Here is an 18849-nt window from a genome sequence, read left to right as displayed (position 1 = left end):
TCTGTACATTGTTGAAAATGTTATTTTGAAAAAAAAAAACAAGAAGAAGAAGAAGATATATACATGTATATGTTTTAGGGCTTTATGATACCTTTAGAATTTTTTTTTTTTTTTTTTTGCTGTGTTATTAAATTATTTACTTAATAATATTAAACAGTTAAAAAGATATGCAGATGCAAATAACTAATTCTAAAAATTCTAAGTCTAAAAACACTGTCAAGGGTGCAAACATTTAGTTGACATCTTGCATTTAGTTGACTCTTAAATCAGCAGTGCTATTGCACTGCTGGTTAGACCTAAATTGCATTCGTTGCCTTGTACATGTGTAATGACAATAAAGTAGAATCTAATCTAATCTAAAAAAATTTAGAAGAACTAAGCAAGATATTCTGACTCTGAGTTGGCTGTTGTAATTCTTTTTTCCACTTCTGCCATTAGTGTTTATATTTCAGCTCTGGGTTAAGCTAGCAAATAACTGAGCAGCAAATACTGGCAAGGTAGTTCATAAAATAAATGTAATTTATCATACGTTTGATTTTTGTATTGCATATACTGTTTTGTGATAATAAAAAATTATTTTATCCAGCTATGATTGTACAGCCCAAATATGTTAACAAGTATAAATAGTTATATATTTTGTGTAAATAAACATTTTTCTAATTTTTTCTATTCTCTGTGTTCAGCTTTTTGTTTTTACATATTTGTTCAGTAGCTACAGTATCCCAAGGAGTGGGTTATCTGTTGTGACTCAAATAACTTTTCACAATATTTATATTACACTTTACATCATTTTTTTCTATTCATTTATTGCAAACAAGAGTTAAAGGACTTGCGTGATAAAATAGAACTTCCAAAAATACACTGCATACACATACTCATGTGGTTGTTTTAATGTTATCATTGTGTAATTTAAGGATGCTAATAATAGGGTCCTGTATATTATCGATAAACAAGTTATAAACTTATAAACAATGCAGTAGTTAGCTAACAGTAAAAATCAAAACGGTATAAAATTGTATTGTAAATTAAACTATAATAAATAATAACTGTAAAAATGTATGTAAATAAAAATAAATACTTTAAAAATATATTTTATTGTATTTTTAAATAATTTATTAAACTTTAGAAAATTAAATAAACCTATTTAAATATCAATGCCTGATATTTAAAGTTTATAGTATATTTAAAATAATATTTCTTATATCCTATACCTAATATTTTTAGGTACTATATTCAGTTTAATTAGTTGTTAAAATATTTTATTATATGCTATTCAATATTAATTAATTTTAATAAGTAAGACATTAGTTTCCCAGACATTAGGGTCAATATAATTGACAAAACTCTTAAACTGAATGTTTTAATTTATCGTGACATCAGTTAAAATTTCACCCCAAACCTTTTACATGCGATACACATATACCATTTAAAATTCAATATATCATTATGTTTTTATAATTGAAACTATTAAAAATGTTTATTATTTAAAAGATGTAAAATATAAGTCCTGATTATAAAAACATTTTAGCTAACTGGCATGCAATTCTATAAGCTATATTCAGTTATGTTGTAATTAAACATACAATTATATTTGAATGTAATGTTAATAAATTTATTACAAAACTATACTTTTTGTAAAGTAATATTATTATATGTTACTCAATTCATTAAAATTAATTTTCTTTTTCAAATTATGCAGTTGATTGTAATACACATTCTTAATTCCCTGATATACAATGAGAGCAGTCCACAGCACATGGCTTACTTAATATTGCACCTGTCATACCCCAGAAAGCACATGGCTACTTGTTATGCCACTTCCAGGTACCATGCCAGCCCCCGCCCCCTGGACCCGCCTTAGATTTTTTACCATATAGGGCATTTCTTTAATTTCAGCAAGCATGAGCATCCTTCAAGGTCACAGGTGACCCCCAATGGGATCCAGGGTCACTACCTTGCAGTCCAAGGGCCCATGTGGCGTTGAGGGGACCGCTGGGGGCCACAGGGTGGGGACAGAGAACATCCATCGGGTTCCTTTGCGCAGGGGCCATGCTAATCTTCTCTGCATCGATCCAATTTTAGTATATGTGCCACCGTAGCGAGCACATTCCCTTGGAAGGGAACAAGGCATATGTACCCCTCGAGTCCCAGCAATGTTCCTCCAAGGTGGTGGGGCCCAGCGAGCCATGTTCCCACTTGCAAGCCGTGCACTACAGAGCCTTAGCCATGTAAGTGCTAGGCACACTGACTGATGCAGTATGCAGTATAAAGATAGGGGAAAATAGAGTGTCAGGGTTGACCTATGGCAAAGTCCCACTAAAACAAAGGCTTTAGAAATGCATTGGTTGCACAACAAAAGAAACGATCATAAGGCCTCCCACATCCTTTTTCACCATGCATGTAGACTTTCCACTTGATCCAACAGCTCCTCCCACAATTTGCTTAACTCGTGCTTATGCACCATTTGGAATCGTGAAAAACCTTTTGTCTTTCTTCCTTTCTGTCCGTTTACACACGCACTGAAAAAACAATATGGAAGCGCTTCACGGATTTGCGTGTCATCCTTTCGCAGGGGCCATGCTAATCTTCTCTGTATCGATCCAATTTTAGTATATGTGCCACCGTAGCGAGCACATTCCCTTGGTCCGGCTCAAGGCATATGTACCCCTCGAGTCCCAGCAATGTTCCTCCAAGGTGGTGGGGCCCAGCGAGCCATGTTCCCACTTGCAAGCCGTGCACTACAGAGCCTTGGCCATGTAAGTGCTAGGCACACTGACTGATGCAGTATGCAGTATAAAGATAGGGGAAAATAGAGTGTCAGGGTTGACCTATGGCAAAGTCCCACTAAAACAAAGGCTTTAGAAATGCATTGGTTGCACAACAAAAGAAACAATCATAAGGCCTCCCACATCCTTTTTCACCATGCATGTAGACTTTCCACTTGATCCAACAGCTCCTCCCACAATTTGCTTAACTCGTGCTTATGCACCATTTGGAATCGTGAAAAACCTTTTGTCTTTCTTCCTTTCTGTCCGTTTACACACGCACTGAAAAAACAATATGGAACGCTTCACGGATTTGCGTGTCATCCTTTCGCAGGGGCCATGCTAATCTTCTCTGTATCGATCCAATTTTAGTATATGTGCCACCGTAGCGAGCACATTCCCTTGATCCGGCTCAAGGCATATGTACCCCTCGAGTCCCAGCAATGTTCCTCCAAGGTGGTGGGGCCCAGCGAGCCATGTTCCCACTTGCAAGCCGTGCACTACAGAGCCTTGGCCATGTAAGTGCTAGGCACACTGACTGATGCAGTATGCAGTATAAAGATAGGGGAAAATAGAGTGTCAGGGTTGACCTATGGCAAAGTCCCACAAAACAAAGTCTTTAGAAATGCATTGGTTGCACAACAAAAGAGACGATCATGAGGCCTCCCACATCCTTTTTCACCATGCATGTAGACTTTCCACTTGATCCAACAGCTCCTCCCACAATTTGCTTAACTCGTGCTTATGCACCATTTGGAATCGTGAAAAACCTTTTGTCTTTCTTCCTTTCTGTCCGTTTATACACGCACTGAAAAAACAATATGGAGCGCTTCACGGATTTGCGTGTCATCCTTTCGCAGGGGCCATGCTAATCTTCTCTGTATCGATCCAATTTTAGTATATGTGCCACCGTAGCGAACACATTCCCTTGGTCCGGCTCAAGGCATATGTACCCCTCGAGTCCCAGCAATGTTCCTCCAAGGTGGTGGGGCCCAGCGAGCCATGTTCCCACTTGCAAGCCGTGCACTACAGAGCCTTGGCCATGTAAGTGCTAGGCACACTGACTGATGCAGTATGCAGTATAAAGATAGGGGAAAATAGAGTGTCAGGGTTGACCTATGGCAAAGTCCCACTAAAACAAAGGCTTTAGAAATGCATTGGTTGCACAACAAAAGAAACAATCATAAGGCCTCCCACATCCTTTTTCACCATGCATGTAGACTTTCCACTTGATCCAACAGCTCCTCCCACAATTTGCTTAACTCGTGCTTATGCACCATTTGGAATCGTGAAAAACCTTTGTCTTTCTTCCTTTCTGTCCGTTTACACACGCACTGAAAAAACAATATGGAACGCTTCACGGATTTGCGTGTCATCCTTTCGCAGGGGCCATGCTAATCTTCTCTGTATCGATCCAATTTTAGTATATGTGCCACCGTAGCGAGCACATTCCCTTGGTCCGGCTCAAGGCATATGTACCCCTCGAGTCCCAGCAATGTTCCTCCAAGGTGGTGGGGCCCAGCGAGCCATGTTCCCACTTGCAAGCCTTGCACTACAGAGCCTTGGCCATGTAAGTGCTAGGCACACTGACTGATGCAGTATGCAGTATAAAGATAGGGGAAAATAGAGTGTCAGGGTTGACCTATGGCAAAGTCCCACTAAAACAAAGGCTTTAGAAATGCATTGGTTGCACAACAAAAGAAACGATCATGAAGGCCTCCCACATCCTTTTTCACCATGCATGTAGACTTTCCACTTGATCCAACAGCTCCTCCCACAATTTGCTTAACTCGTGCTTATGCATCATTTGGAATCGTGAAAAACCTTTTTGTCTTTCTTCCTTTCTGTCCGTTTACACACGCACTGAAAAAACAATATGGAGCGCTTCACGGATTTACGTGTCATCCTTTCGCAGGGGCCATGCTAATCTTCTCTGTATCGATCCAATTTTAGTATATGTGCCACCGTAGCGAGCACATTCCCTTGGTCCGGCTCAAGGCATATGTACCCCTCGAGTCCCAGCAATGTTCCTCCAAGGTGGTGGGGCCCAGCGAGCCATGTTCCCACTTGCAAGCCGTGCACTACAGAGCCTTAGGCCATGTAAGTGCTAGGCACACTGACTGATGCAGTATGCAGTATAAAGATAGGGGAAAATAGAGTGTCAGGGTTGACCTATGGCAAAGTCCCACTAAAACAAAGGCTTTAGAAATGCATTGGTTGCACAACAAAAGAAACGATCATAAGGCCTCCCACATCCTTTTTCACCATGCATGTAGACTTTCCACTTGATCCAACAGCTCCTCCCACAATTTGCTTAACTCGTGCTTATGCATCATTTGGAATCGTGAAAAACCTTTTGTCTTTCTTCCTTTCTGTCCGTTTACACACGCACTGAAAAAACAATATGGAGCGCTTCACGGATTTACGTGTCATCCTTTCGCAGGGGCCATGCTAATCTTCTCTGTATCGATCCAATTTTAGTATATGTGCCACCGTAGCGAGCACATTCCCTTGGTCCGGCTCAAGGCATATGTACCCCTCGAGTCCCAGCAATGTTCCTCCAAGGTGGTGGGGCCCAGCGAGCCATGTTCCCACTTGCAAGCCGTGCACTACAGAGCCTTAGCCATGTAAGTGCTAGGCACACTGACTGATGCAGTATGCAGTATAAAGATAGGGGAAAATAGAGTGTCAGGGTTGACCTATGGCAAAGTCCCACTAAAACAAAGGCTTTAGAAATGCATTGGTTGCACAACAAAAGAAACGATCATAAGGCCTCCCACATCCTTTTTCACCATGCATGTAGACTTTCCACTTGATCCAACAGCTCCTCCCACAATTTGCTTAACTCGTGCTTATGCACCATTTGGAATCGTGAAAAACCTTTTGTCTTCCTTTCTGTCCGTTTACAAACGCACTGAAAAAACAATATGGAACGCTTCACGGATTTGCGTGTCATCCTTTCGCAGGGGCCATGCTAATCTTCTCTGTATCGATCCAATTTTAGTATATGTGCCACCGTAGCGAGCACATTCCCTTGGTCCGGCTCAAGGCATATGTACCCCTCGAGTCCCAGCAATGTTCCTCCAAGGTGGTGGGGCCCAGCGAGCCATGTTCCCACTTGCAAGCCGTGCACTACAGAGCCTTGGCCATGTAAGTGCTAGGCACACTGACTGATGCAGTATGCAGTATAAAGATAGGGGAAAATAGAGTGTCAGGGTTGACCTATGGCAAAGTCCCACAAAAACAAAGTCTTTAGAAATGCATTGGTTGCACAACAAAAGAGACGATCATGAGGCCTCCCACATCCTTTTTCACCATGCATGTAGACTTTCCACTTGATCCAACAGCTCCTCCCACAATTTGCTTAACTCGTGCTTATGCACCATTTGGAATCGTGAAAAACCTTTTGTCTTTCTTCCTTTCTGTCCGTTTACACACGCACTGAAAAAACAATATGGAGCGCTTCACGGATTTGCGTGTCATCCTTTCGCAGGGGCCATGCTAATCTTCTCTGTATCGATCCAATTTTAGTATATGTGCCACCGTAGCGAACACATTCACTTGGTCCGGCTCAAGGCATATGTACCCCTCGAGTCCCAGCAATGTTCCTCCAAGGTGGTGGGGCCCAGCGAGCCATGTTCCCACTTGCAAGCCGTGCACTACAGAGCCTTGGCCATGTAAGTGCTAGGCACACTGACTGATGCAGTATGCAGTATAAAGATAGGGGAAAATAGAGTGTCAGGGTTGACCTATGGCAAAGTCCCACTAAAACAAAGGCTTTAGAAATGCATTGGTTGCACAACAAAAGAAACGATCATAAGGCCTCCCACATCCTTTTTCACCATGCATGTAGACTTTCCACTTGATCCAACAGCTCCTCCCACAATTTGCTTAACTCGTGCTTATGCACCATTTGGAATCGTGAAAAACCTTTTGTCTTTCTTCCTTTCTGTCCGTTTACACACGCACTGAAAAAACAATATGGAACGCTTCACGGATTTGCGTGTCATCCTTTCGCAGGGGCCATGCTAATCTTCTCTGTATCGATCCAATTTTAGTATATGTGCCACCGTAGCGAGCACATTCCCTTGGTCCGGCTCAAGGCATATGTACCCCTCGAGTCCCAGCAATGTTCCTCCAAGGTGGTGGGGCCCAGCGAGCCATGTTCCCACTTGCAAGCCGTGCACTACAGAGCCTTGGCCATGTAAGTGCTAGGCACACTGACTGATGCAGTATGCAGTATAAAGATAGGGGAAAATAGAGTGTCAGGGTTGACCTATGGCAAAGTCCCACTAAAACAAAGGCTTTAGAAATGCATTGGTTGCACAACAAAAGAAACGATCATAAGGCCTCCCACATCCTTTTTCACCATGCATGTAGACTTTCCACTTGATCCAACAGCTCCTCCCACAATTTGCTTAACTCGTGCTTATGCATCATTTGGAATCGTGAAAAACCTTTTGTCTTTCTTCCTTTCTGTCCGTTTACACACGCACTGAAAAAACAATATGGAGCGCTTCACGGATTTACGTGTCATCCTTTCGCAGGGGCCATGCTAATCTTCTCTGTATCGATCCAATTTTAGTATATGTGCCACCGTAGCGAGCACATTCCCTTGGTCCGGCTCAAGGCATATGTACCCCTCGAGTCCCAGCAATGTTCCTCCAAGGTGGTGGGGCCCAGCGAGCCATGTTCCCACTTGCAAGCCGTGCACTACAGAGCCTTAGCCATGTAAGTGCTAGGCACACTGACTGATGCAGTATGCAGTATAAAGATAGGGGAAAATAGAGTGTCAGGGTTGACCTATGGCAAAGTCCCACTAAAACAAAGGCTTTAGAAATGCATTGGTTGCACAACAAAAGAAACGATCATAAGGCCTCCCACATCCTTTTTCACCATGCATGTAGACTTTCCACTTGATCCAACAGCTCCTCCCACAATTTGCTTAACTCGTGCTTATGCACCATTTGGAATCGTGAAAAACCTTTTGTCTTCCTTTCTGTCCGTTTACAAACGCACTGAAAAAACAATATGGAACGCTACACGGATTTGCGTGTCATCCTTTCGCAGGGGCCATGCTAATCTTCTCTGTATCGATCCAATTTTAGTATATGTGCCACCGTAGCGAGCACATTCCCTTGGTCCGGCTCAAGGCATATGTACCCCTCGAGTCCCAGCAATGTTCCTCCAAGGTGGTGGGGCCCAGCGAGCCATGTTCCCACTTGCAAGCCGTGCACTACAGAGCCTTGGCCATGTAAGTGCTAGGCACACTGACTGATGCAGTATGCAGTATAAAGATAGGGGAAAATAGAGTGTCAGGGTTGACCTATGGCAAAGTCCCACAAAAACAAAGTCTTTAGAAATGCATTGGTTGCACAACAAAAGAGACGATCATGAGGCCTTCCACATCCTTTTTCACCATGCATGTAGACTTTCCACTTGATCCAACAGCTCCTCCCACAATTTGCTTAACTCGTGCTTATGCACCATTTGGAATCGTGAAAAACCTTTTGTCTTTCTTCCTTTCTGTCCGTTTACACACGCACTGAAAAAACAATATGGAGCGCTTCACGGATTTGCGTGTCATCCTTTCGCAGGGGCCATGCTAATCTTCTCTGTATCGATCCAATTTTAGTATATGTGCCACCGTAGCGAACACATTCACTTGGTCCGGCTCAAGGCATATGTACCCCTCGAGTCCCAGCAATGTTCCTCCAAGGTGGTGGGGCCCAGCGAGCCATGTTCCCACTTGCAAGCCGTGCACTACAGAGCCTTGGCCATGTAAGTGCTAGGCACACTGACTGATGCAGTATGCAGTATAAAGATAGGGGAAAATAGAGTGTCAGGGTTGACCTATGGCAAAGTCCCACTAAAACAAAGGCTTTAGAATGCATTGGTTGCACAACAAAAGAAACGATCATAAGGCCTCCCACATCCTTTTTCACCATGCATGTAGACTTTCCACTTGATCCAACAGCTCCTCCCACAATTTGCTTAACTCGTGCTTATGCACCATTTGGAATCGTGAAAAACCTTTTGTCTTTCTTCCTTTCTGTCCGTTTACACACGCACTGAAAAAACAATATGGAACGCTTCACGGATTTGCGTGTCATCCTTGCGCTCCCTGCGAGAGAATCTTCGGTTCCTTTTCCGTTCCACTGTTCCACTTTCCCCGCATCCTGATTGGCCAGACGTCTGCGCAAGGGATTGGTCGACGCAAAGTTCCACTAAGCGTGCCTCCGAATTTGGTCATGTCATGTAGCGTGCAGTTGGCCCTTCGAGAAAGTTCCACAGAGCGTGCGCTCCGATTGGCCGCTGGGCGGGACCTCCAGGCAGCGCGATTTTTATACACACACACACTGGATGGACAGCGAGTGACCGGTCATCATTGGCATTGTTGGCATCGTTACGCACTTCATCACGATTTATTACAATTTCAGGACATTCTTTCTTGATTTTTCTTCTTTCAAAAGGTAAGCGAGCATTCACACGAAAAGATTCGTGTGATTCTGTAATGTATTTGCACTGTAAAGTGACGTGGTCGTCGACGTCGTAACATCAAAACAACAAACCAGTCTAATAAAACTAACATATAATTTTTAAATAAGTGATTACTGTAGTAAACTCGACGGTACTTGTGGGTGTACAGTGTTTTACCTGTTTTTTTTATTAATACAATTACCGCAAGTGCGCATGTTTACTGAAGTAATCGTCGTTATCTTGTGTTATTAAAAAAAACAAGTGCTTGGTTTTATATATAAAAAAAAGTAACTTTACAACGAGGTAAATGTTTTTGTAAATACATTTTATTGTTCTTGTACAATAATATTTATTTTGATCCCCAGCTTGTGGGGTTGTGTGGGGGATGGTAGGTTTTGTGTGTATGTTTGTGTGTGTGTATATATATATATATATATATATATATATATATATATATATATATATATATATATATATATATATATATATATATATATCACCATAAATTACTGGTGTCATGTTAAAATGCACTTCCACTAGAATGTATTTGTTCATTTTGTTGTTAAATGTTAATTGACTTGTTTTGAACTTCAGTTTTAACCACACTGTGATTTTTCTTAATATTTTTTATTCATTTTTTTGTGTGTGTGTTTGTTGTAGATGGACTACAGTGCCCAGTTTCGCAGGGAGGCCACCGGTGAGCTGACCCTTAAACCATCACCTGAGGCAGTAGCTCTTGCTGCTGCCTACAGGAAAAATCCCACCCCGGGCCGTTCATGGCCTGCGGTAAGGGTCAAGGAGGAGGCCATCGCTCGCGTGGCAGCAGCGGGTGGTGACACGTCTTGTCACCAGCTCGTGCTCAGCGAAAGCGCACTGCAGTTCGGCCAGTACCGGGGTAAAACCTTTAAATGGTTGCTTTCCAACGATGTTGGTTATGCAGCCATGGTGCTGGCCGTGCATCAGCGGGAGCGTGAGGCTGGTGACACCACCCAATCGTTCATCATGGGAAACAAGGATGCATTGCTGCGGTATGCTGGCTTGTTTCCTGTCATGATGGCTGCCATCAGCGAGCGACGCGTCAGAGAGGGCCATGGCACACCAGCCCAGGAAGACCAGGTTCTTGTTGGATTTGGCAACTTTGCTGCCATGTCCTTCAAAGACCTTTATGAGGCAACGGACCGTGACAGAAAAGGGTATGGGTTGACATCTGAGACAGAGGATGCAGACAGTAAAGAATGTATAGTGTTTGTCTCTCCAAGTGTGTAACGTTTTTTCAAAGGTGTCCTTTCTCTCTCCATTTTCAGATTTGTCAAGTGGGTAAAAAAGCAGAGTTCTAGACCTGGCACAAAGATGGAACTTTTTCAGAAGTATATAAGGAGAAGAGATGCTGAGATGCTGCCAGGATCAGCACCTCCAGGCATGAATTTTATGTGACTTCATTTTGGTTTTATTATAATTGCTGTATAAACTTAACACAGCTATTTACACAGCGCTGAACAGTAATGACTTGACCTGATGTTTTTTTTAAAGGTGCTTTAAAGTGAATTTGTCATTTTCCCAGAACGTTTGTATACTGTAAAGTGCTTTGAAAACAATTTTTATTGTGTTAAGCACAATATAATAAAGATGACTTAATGCTGTTTATCCTTATGTTAACAGTGGCTGCCTCCAGCTCAGCTCCTGCAGAAGAACCATCTGATGAAGCTCTGCTTGCTGTAGTGTCACACATGGATGTTTCAGGTGGGAATTACGTGGGTTTAAATTTGCCCTTTAATTTAAGAATACTGTGCTATTGTACATTATATGACCTACTGTGCTATTGTACGTTATATAACCTGGTTTGTTATTATGTATTAGCAGCTTTCAGATGGATGGTTTTGGAAGCAGTAAGGTAGGAGGTGTACTACACCTTCTGATCATCGGTAGCTAACCTGGCTTTCCTAGTTCTTTTTCTGCTTTTTACCAAATTTAATGACACCTTTTTTCTTTGGCTTTTTTTCCTCCCAAACTGCATTTTTCACCACCGACCGCCGCCATTTTTCATCCCGCTCTACTTTGAACAGCTAACTTTTTATCATCACTTATTTATGCTTGTCATCATCTCATTACAATCATTTTAATCATCACATACATTGCAACAAGTAATATTAACATGTTACTAATGCTTAATTGTAGTACTAATATCTAGCAGTAGTAAACTAATTTTTTTAAATTCTGTTAAAAGTATTACTGTAAGAGATTGTGCCAATTCTATGTATCTCATTTCTTTTTTTTGTGTCATGCACTGTAGCTGACTTGGCTCCTGAACCACCCGTCCGGCCTGAACCTGTGCCCTCTGCGTCGAGAGCTGCTGCGCCAGAAAAGCAGCCTCTGCCCACAGAGGAAGTAAGTAAAATGCCTAGTCAAAAATCAGACACTAAAAAAAAGTAGACATGTATACGATTTCTGTTTTTCCTTTCCCATACAGCTGCTGCTGCCAGAAGGCTGGAGACAGACACTTCCCAAGGAGCAGCATTTGTGGGTCAGCAAGGCTCTTTTCACCAGAGACAAGTCTGGCAGACTGGCACTGACTAAAAACATGCGTCTCTGGTGGCATCCTCCTGGGCCCCGTCCTTTGTATTCTCAACCTCCTTCATCACCAGATGCATTTTATCATGCAAGGCTGTTCCTGTGGGTCCCTTATCGCTTGTGGGCATACCGGCTGCTGTGTTCACAGCCTAACTGTCGGCGTCTTGGCTTCCCGATGACAGCGTGTGGAATGTACAAGACGGTCAGGAAGGTCTTGGACGTCAGTGGCTGGTACTACATGGCTACGGAATATCTTGAATGCAGGTCCTGCAAAAAAAAGCTAGCAGCCTGGTCTCAAGATATTCTTAGCCAGCTTGATCCTGTCCACAGGGAAATGTTTCCTGCAGTCTTGACCTACAGGTTGGCACATTTATTATATTTTTTTTTAATTCAATTTTTACTATTGGTGTCAAAGAATCACATCCAAAATATTTGTTTGAGTGTGTATTTATATATATATATATATATATATATATATATATATATATATATATATATATATATATATATATATATATATATTGTATTTCTCGTCTGTGTGTATTTGTTTATATTTATATAATATACACATATTTCACTCTCTCTCTCTCTCTCTCACACACACACACACACATAATAGATTAAATGCATAAAATATTTTATGTAAATACAAACTAAACATGATTAATCATTTGACTGCACTAGTTTTAACATGGAAAAATGTCTGTTCTGATTAGTCTGATATTTAGCTGCCTTTTTTGTGTATTTTTTATTATATAGGCTGTCCTGTGATAAGGAGGTTGTGAGGTGGATGCGGGGACGCTCACTTGGGAACAGTGCAACGTCTGCCTACCGAAGCCTGTGTGTCAGGCACAGAGAGAAGTGGATTGCCCAGACAACCCATTATCTCTCTGTGGTTGGGAAGTTCCCAGACTGCACCACAGATCCCAGCAGTCTCGCTGCCCGGCTGCCTCAGATGGTGCCTGTGCCTTGTCCGGCATGGCTGCTGTCAGTGTATGCTAAAGATGTACTGACACGGCTGCCTGAACTAAAGGCCAGGGTGACCTCCATCTATGGAACCATCCTAAAGATGGATTCCACTAAAAAGGTAAGAATACACATGCTGATAGTATCATAGCTACATCACTGTTTTGTTATTTTATTTATTTTGTCACAATGTTATTTTTCAACCGTAAACTAACAGGTCTCCTATAATATTACTATATTTCATTCTGTATTAGGTCACTAAGAAATTGGCTGGTGAGGCTGCTGGCACTGCAGCATGGGTCACAGACGTGGGCAATGAGTTTGGCCAAGTCCTCATGTGTGTCCTCACTGAGGCAGAGGGCGATGGCCTCCTTCCCATGTGCTCTGGACTCGTGGAGCGCTACCGGAGAGCTGGAGAAGTTCCTCCCCAACTTCTCTATGTGGACCGGGACTGTTGCTCTGCCACTGGTAAAGGAAAGGCGGCCGCAATGTTTACAGAGTGGGACCAGCTCATTGTCAGGCTGGATATATGGCACTTCATGCGGCGGTTTGCCGTTGGAGTGACCACAGACAGCCACCCGCTTTATGCATCCTTCATGAAGCGCCTCACTGCTTGCATCTTCGAATGGGATGCTTCAGATGTTGAGAAGCTAATGGAGGCCAAGCGGTCGACAGGCAGCCAGCCCACTGCCAAAGAACTGGCAAAGCATTGCCGCCGCCGCACTCGAGGGGCCCAGGAGACCATGCAGCTCATCGAGAAGCTGCTACAAGACTTCATGGGGGCCACTGACACCATGGGCATTAGACTTCTGGACCAGGAGAGGATGCAAGAGATCTGGCAGACCCAGCAGCGCCACGTTCAGTGCATCCAGGACCCGCCAGGTGTGCAGCTGTACAGGAAAACAGGGCAGGTGACCAAGGAGGGGGTCATTCTGCCAGTGTATCGCTGTGCACGTGGCTCCACATCTCTGGAGTCATTCCACCTGCACCTAAATCGCTTCGTCCCAGGTTAACATTACTCAAAAAATAACACTTGTTCTTTATTTGTGTTTGTACTATGTTTTTACAATCATTTTTAAATTTGTTTTTAGGTACAAGTGCGAATGCTTTGCATTTTCAAATGTACCTGCTGGAAGGCCTGGTGCAGTGGAATGAGGCACGTGGGGTCGCTGCAGTAGAAGGTGCCCGCAGAGAGGACATCTGCTACGGCGGCCAGCTGCTACAGTACTGCAATGTACTGAGCCAGCAGCTCCTGGGACAGAAACTGGTGCAGGATTACACCAGCCCTGGTGAATACACAGGTATTGCGTAAATGCAGTAGTTTTATTTTAGCTGTTTTCTAGCCATTTCTTGATTTAAAGAATGAATGCAATAAACTCTGTATTTCTACAGGAGAGCTCATTGGTGTGGGATATTTGTATTCTCAGACCAATAGAGCTTTAGAGGAAGACATAGCTAAAGATCCTGACGTTCCCGATGGCCTTCAGGATGAAGACCTACTGGCTGATCTGGAGGGGGATGAGGGGTTTGAGGATGCATACCTCGACGAGCCCACTGAATTTATGGAGCTTGAGAGCAACCTCCAGAACCCCTCTCAGCCCCCATCCCAGACAGACCCAGCAGCTGTGTCTTCTTCTCCTGCGTTGTCCAGTCAGAGCCAGGTAAATGAACACTCAAACACACTGTGTACACTCTGATTTCATGATACATGATGATTCTGATATTTCATTTTACAACAATGCAATGGCTAATTATGAGTAAAACTGAATGCATGAATAAAAAGTCATTTCATATTGGTAAAATTATTTATATTTTATTTGTTTATTTTTTTATTAATTTGTTTGTTTCATGTACAGATGGACAGTGTGGGACCAAATGGCCAACCTGGATATGACCATGTCATTAGACTGGCTGACTGTCTGGTTGACCTGCGGCTTCAGGGGTTTGTCACACAAAGTATGGTGGATGAGATTGTCATGCTGTGGAACCACCTGGCAGATCATGACAAGGGGCCTCTCATCTATTCCCCTCGCCACCGTGACAGACTGCTGAAGGGTCGCTTTAAGGTCAGCCATTCGAAGACCAACGTAACCCCTGGCACAGACAGTCTAAAGAGGTAGCTTTTTTTTTTTATTCTGTTATTTAGATTTTTGTATTCATAACTTGTCTTGAAACCAGTGTTATTGATGTGGTTGACTGATATGTGTCTTATGGTATATCCTTTTTCATTTCACAGATGCTTCCTTGGTGAGGGTGGACCTGCACAGTGGCCCAGCACAAGTCGTCTGGTCGAAGCTATCTGCCTGGCTCTCTGCAGAATCCACCCTGCTGGTCAAACCATCGCTGGAGTTCGTGTGAACCGGTGGGCTGCCATTCTAAGGGACTACAGGAAGATCCGTGATGTAGTCCTGGGCAGCCCCGGAATCATGGCTCAAACTAAATTAAAACTGTTTGAGCTGAACCAGCTTACCATCTCACAGTGGTAGGTTTAGTAATTATTGTTCATGTTTGTGTCTCCTTTCATATTCAAAATAATTTTCTAACACCTATCCTAACTGTTGTCTTTTCTGTACATAGGTTCAACGCACGAACAAAGGAGCAAGAGAGGGAGGTTTTGCAGCAGGACATTGAGGCGTTCTCTGCTCCTCTGGTGGCCCCTGTACCGCTCCCACCAGTGCTGCAAAAGCTGCCGGAAGCAGTCCAGCACGGACACTCGTGTTTTGAGTCTGCAATACCGCAGGATGCGTCTGGACAGGCAGCACCGCGACCTCGAGGCCGACCTCCTTCTGTGGGCACAACGGAAGCATCTGTCAGATCTGGTCTTCATGTCTCTCCTGGCACAGCCCACTCTGCCACTTACCTCACACCTGTCTCCACATCAGCACCTTTTGCAGCACTTACATTTACCACAGCACTTGAACCATCTTCTGCAGGCTTTGCTGTGACTGTTCCTGCTGGTGCTGCGCCAGTTCCTGTTTCTGCTGGTGCTGCGCCTGTTCCTGCTCCTGTTGGTGCTGCGCCTGTTCCTGCTCCTGTTGGTGCTGCGCCTGTTCCTGCTCCTGCTGGTGCTGCGCCTGTTCCTGTTTTTGGAGTATATGTACCAGTCGCAGCGCCAGATGAAAAGAGGGTGCCAAAGACCACAGCGTGGCGGCGGAAGAAGTTGGCGGAGGCAGCCGCTGCAGCAGCAGCTCAAGGTTTGACTCCCCGAAAAAGACAAGCACCTCAGCAGTTCCTATGCCAAAAGTGTGGCCAGCCAAAAACTAAAGAATTTGGCCATAGCCAGTTCAGAGGGGTCCACTTTTGTGCAAAGGCTTCTGGGAAAACTGTGGCGCAGTGGATGGAGGAAGTTAAAAGAGGAGAGACAAAATAGACTATAAAGAAGATCTTGTACATTTGTTGAAAATGTTTATTTTGTAAAAAAAAAAAACAAGAAGAAGAAGAAGATATATACATGTATATGTTTTAGGGCTTTATGATACCTTTAGAATTTTTTTTTTTTTTTTTTTTTTGCTGTGTTATTAAATTATTTACTTAATAATATTAAACAGTTAAAAAGATATGCAGATGCAAATAACTAATTCTAAAAATTCTAAGTCTAAAAACACTGTCAAGGTGCAAACATTTAGTTGACTCTTGCATTTAGTTGACTCTTAAATCAGCAGTGCTATTGCACTGCTGGTTAGACCTAAATTGCATTTCGTTGCCTTGTACATGTGTAATGACAATAAAGTTGAATCTAATCTAATCTAAAAAATTTAGAACAACTAAGCAAGATATTCTGACTCTGATTGGCTGTTGTAATTCTTTTTTCCACTTCTGCCATTAGTGTTTATTTTCAGCTCTGGGTTAAGCTAGCAAATAACTGAGCAGCAAATACTGGCAAGGTAGTTCATAAAATAAATGTAATTTATCATACGTTTGATTTTTGTATTGCATATACTGTTGTGATAATAAAAATTATTTTACGCTATATTGTACAGCCCAAATATGTTAAAAGTATAAATAGTTATATATTTTGTGTAAATAAACATTTTTCTAATTTTTTCTATTCTCTGTGTTTCAGCTTTTTGTTTTTACATATTTGTTCAGTAGCTACAGTATCCCAAGAGTGGGTTATCTGTTGTGACTCAAATAACTTTTCACAATATTTATATTACACTTTACATCATTTTTTTCTATTCATTTATTGCAAACAAGAGTTAAAGGACTTGCTTGATAAAATAGAACTTCCAAAAATACACTGCATACACATACTCATGTGGTTGCTTTAATGTTATCATTGTGTAATTTAAAGGATGCTAATAATAGGGTCCTGTATATTATCGATAAACAAGTTATAAACTTATAAACAATGCAGTTTAGCTAACAGTAAAAATCAAAACGGTATAAAATTGTATTGTAAATTAAACTATAATAAATATAACTGTAAAAATGTATGTAAATAAAATAATACTTTAAAATATATTTTATTGTATTTTTAAATAATTTATTAAACTTTAGAAAATTAATAAACCTATTTAAATATCAATGCCTGATATTTAAAGTTTATAGTATTTTAAAATAATATTTCTTATATCCTATAACCTAATATTTTTAGGTACTATATTCAGTTTAATTAGTTGTTAAAATATTTTATTATATGCTATTCAATATTAATTAATTTTAATAAGTAAGACATTAGTTTCCCAGACATTAGGGTCAATATAATTGACAAAACTCTTAAACTGAATGTTTTAATTTATCGTGACATCAGTTAAAATTTCACCCCAAACCTTTTACATGCGATACAATATACCATTTAAAATTCAATATATCAGTATGTTTTATAATTGAACTATTAAAAATGTTTATTATTTAAAAGATGTAAAATATAAGTCCTGATTATAAAAACATTTTAGCTAACTGGCATGCAATTCTAATAAGCTATATTCAGTTATGTTGTAATTAAACATACAATTATATTTGAATGTAATGTAATAAATTTATTACAAAATATACTTTTTGTAAAGGTAATATTATTATATGTTACTCAATTCATTTAAAATTAATTTTCTTTTTCAAATTATGCAGTTGTATTGTAATACACATTCTTAATTCCCTGATATACAATGAGAGCAGTCCACAGCACATGGCTACTTAATATGCACCTGTCATACCCCAGAAAGCACATGGCTACTTGTTATGCCACTTCCAGGTACCCTGCCAGCCCCGCCCCTGGACCCGCCTTAGATTTTTTACCATATAGGGCATTTCTTTAATTTCAGCAAGCATGAGCATCCTTCAAGGTCACAGGTGACCCCAATGGGATCCAGGGGTCACTACCTTGCAGTCCAAGGCCATGTGGCGTTGAGGGGACCGCTGGGGGCCACAGGGTGGGGACAGAGAACATCCATCGGGTTCCTTTGCGCAGGGGCCATGCTAATCTTCTCTGTATCGATCCAATTTTAGTATATGTGCCACCGTAGCGAGCACATTCCCTTGGTCCGGCTCAAGGCATATGTACCCCTCGAGTCCAAGCAATGTTCCTCCAAGGTGGTGGGGCCCAGCGAGCCATGTTCCCACTTGCAAGCCGTGCACTACAGAGCCTTGGCCATGTAAGTGCTAGGCACACTGACTGATGCAGTATGCAGTATAAAGATAGGGGAAAATAGAGTGTCAGGGTTGACCTATGGCAAAGTCCCACAAAAACAAAGTCTTTAGAAATGCATTGGTTGCACAACAAAAGAAACGATCATGAGGCCTCCCACATCCTTTTTCACCATGCATGTAGACTTTCCACTTGATCCAACAGCTCCTCCCACAATTTGCTTAACTCGTGCTTATGCACCATTTGGAATCGTGAAAAAACTTTTTGTCTTTCTTCCTTTCTGTCCGTTCACATACATACTAAAAAAACAATATGGAGCGCTTCACGGATTTGCGTGTCATCCTTTCGCAGGGGCCATGCTAATCTTCTCTGTATCGATCCAATTTTAGTATATGTGCCACCGTAGTGAGCACATTCCACTGGTCAGGTTCAAGGCATATGTACCCCTCGAGTCCCAGCAATGTTCCTCCAAGGTGGTGGGGC

At 42.0% G+C, this 18849-nt stretch overlaps 2 protein-coding genes, 13 non-coding genes and 2 pseudogenes across 16 annotated transcripts; 2 read left to right on the top strand and 15 right to left on the bottom strand.

Moving 5' to 3' along the window:
• Positions 1-2032: 2032 nt before the first annotated feature.
• On the bottom strand, positions 2033-2106 carry LOC130242545 (U6 spliceosomal RNA; annotated as a pseudogene).
• Positions 2107-2527: 421 nt separating this feature from the next.
• LOC130242536 (U6 spliceosomal RNA) lies at positions 2528-2634 on the bottom strand. Its single transcript, XR_008839043.1, has one exon. It is a non-coding gene; the product is annotated as a U6 spliceosomal RNA (small nuclear RNA).
• A 420-nt stretch (positions 2635-3054) lies between these two features.
• On the bottom strand, positions 3055-3161 carry LOC130242527 (U6 spliceosomal RNA). The gene has a single exon (XR_008839034.1). It is a non-coding gene; the product is annotated as a U6 spliceosomal RNA (small nuclear RNA).
• Positions 3162-3580: 419 nt separating this feature from the next.
• On the bottom strand, positions 3581-3687 carry LOC130242534 (U6 spliceosomal RNA). The gene has a single exon (XR_008839041.1). It is a non-coding gene; the product is annotated as a U6 spliceosomal RNA (small nuclear RNA).
• A 419-nt stretch (positions 3688-4106) lies between these two features.
• On the bottom strand, positions 4107-4213 carry LOC130242525 (U6 spliceosomal RNA). The gene has a single exon (XR_008839032.1). It is a non-coding gene; the product is annotated as a U6 spliceosomal RNA (small nuclear RNA).
• A 422-nt stretch (positions 4214-4635) lies between these two features.
• LOC130242531 (U6 spliceosomal RNA) lies at positions 4636-4742 on the bottom strand. The gene has a single exon (XR_008839038.1). It is a non-coding gene; the product is annotated as a U6 spliceosomal RNA (small nuclear RNA).
• Positions 4743-5163: 421 nt separating this feature from the next.
• Positions 5164-5270, bottom strand: LOC130242530 (U6 spliceosomal RNA). Its single transcript, XR_008839037.1, has one exon. It is a non-coding gene; the product is annotated as a U6 spliceosomal RNA (small nuclear RNA).
• A 416-nt stretch (positions 5271-5686) lies between these two features.
• Positions 5687-5793, bottom strand: LOC130242524 (U6 spliceosomal RNA). Its single transcript, XR_008839031.1, has one exon. It is a non-coding gene; the product is annotated as a U6 spliceosomal RNA (small nuclear RNA).
• Positions 5794-6213: 420 nt separating this feature from the next.
• LOC130242533 (U6 spliceosomal RNA) lies at positions 6214-6320 on the bottom strand. The gene has a single exon (XR_008839040.1). It is a non-coding gene; the product is annotated as a U6 spliceosomal RNA (small nuclear RNA).
• Positions 6321-6740: 420 nt separating this feature from the next.
• LOC130242522 (U6 spliceosomal RNA) lies at positions 6741-6847 on the bottom strand. Its single transcript, XR_008839030.1, has one exon. It is a non-coding gene; the product is annotated as a U6 spliceosomal RNA (small nuclear RNA).
• Positions 6848-7267: 420 nt separating this feature from the next.
• LOC130242529 (U6 spliceosomal RNA) lies at positions 7268-7374 on the bottom strand. Its single transcript, XR_008839036.1, has one exon. It is a non-coding gene; the product is annotated as a U6 spliceosomal RNA (small nuclear RNA).
• A 416-nt stretch (positions 7375-7790) lies between these two features.
• Positions 7791-7897, bottom strand: LOC130242535 (U6 spliceosomal RNA). Its single transcript, XR_008839042.1, has one exon. It is a non-coding gene; the product is annotated as a U6 spliceosomal RNA (small nuclear RNA).
• A 420-nt stretch (positions 7898-8317) lies between these two features.
• On the bottom strand, positions 8318-8424 carry LOC130242532 (U6 spliceosomal RNA). The gene has a single exon (XR_008839039.1). It is a non-coding gene; the product is annotated as a U6 spliceosomal RNA (small nuclear RNA).
• A 1481-nt stretch (positions 8425-9905) lies between these two features.
• Positions 9906-11815, top strand: LOC130241389 (uncharacterized). Its single transcript, XM_056473114.1, has 5 exons — positions 9906-10438; positions 10550-10662; positions 10905-10996; positions 11536-11630; positions 11713-11815. Exons 1-5 carry the CDS (start codon positions 9906-9908, stop codon positions 11813-11815), a joined length of 936 nt encoding a protein of 311 aa, XP_056329089.1.
• On the top strand, positions 10902-16827 carry LOC130241304 (uncharacterized). 2 transcript variants are annotated; one of them, XM_056473003.1, is made up of 11 exons: positions 10902-10985; positions 11106-11136; positions 11536-11630; positions 11713-12173; positions 12573-12900; positions 13034-13787; positions 13871-14080; positions 14172-14440; positions 14636-14895; positions 15016-15261; positions 15357-16827. In XM_056473003.1, exons 4-11 carry the CDS (start codon positions 11824-11826, stop codon positions 16147-16149), a joined length of 3210 nt encoding a protein of 1069 aa, XP_056328978.1. In that variant the 5' UTR covers positions 10902-10985; positions 11106-11136; positions 11536-11630; positions 11713-11823; the 3' UTR covers positions 16150-16827. The 2 variants fall into 2 exon arrangements, with proteins under 2 accessions (XP_056328978.1, XP_056328979.1); XM_056473004.1 differs by having other exon boundaries at positions 15376-15820.
• A 1350-nt stretch (positions 16828-18177) lies between these two features.
• Positions 18178-18251, bottom strand: LOC130242544 (U6 spliceosomal RNA; annotated as a pseudogene).
• A 421-nt stretch (positions 18252-18672) lies between these two features.
• On the bottom strand, positions 18673-18779 carry LOC130242528 (U6 spliceosomal RNA). The gene has a single exon (XR_008839035.1). It is a non-coding gene; the product is annotated as a U6 spliceosomal RNA (small nuclear RNA).
• Positions 18780-18849: the final 70 nt, after the last annotated feature.

This window comes from Danio aesculapii, chromosome 15, assembly GCF_903798145.1.
Source record: "Danio aesculapii chromosome 15, fDanAes4.1, whole genome shotgun sequence".
In the NCBI taxonomy this organism is placed as follows: Eukaryota; Metazoa; Chordata; class Actinopteri; order Cypriniformes; family Danionidae; genus Danio; species Danio aesculapii.
The sequence above is the reverse complement of the archived record's forward strand: the minus strand, read 5'-3'. Positions and strand labels throughout refer to the sequence as shown.

Coding starts and splice junctions, on each gene's coding strand:
- LOC130241389 (XM_056473114.1), top strand. CDS start 9,906: ATGGACTACAGTGCCCAGTTTCGCAGGGAGGCCACCGGTGAGCTGACC. Junction 10,663..10,904: donor GCCAGGATCAGCACCTCCAG/GCATGAATTTTA, acceptor TTATGTTAACAG/TGGCTGCCTCCAGCTCAGCT. Junction 10,997..11,535: donor ATGTTTCAGGTGGGAATTAC/GTGGGTTTAAAT, acceptor CATGCACTGTAG/CTGACTTGGCTCCTGAACCA.
- LOC130241304 (XM_056473003.1), top strand. CDS start 11,824: ATGCGTCTCTGGTGGCATCCTCCTGGGCCCCGTCCTTTGTATTCTCAA. Junction 13,788..13,870: donor CCTAAATCGCTTCGTCCCAG/GTTAACATTACT, acceptor ATTTGTTTTTAG/GTACAAGTGCGAATGCTTTG. Junction 14,896..15,015: donor GGCACAGACAGTCTAAAGAG/GTAGCTTTTTTT, acceptor TTCATTTCACAG/ATGCTTCCTTGGTGAGGGTG.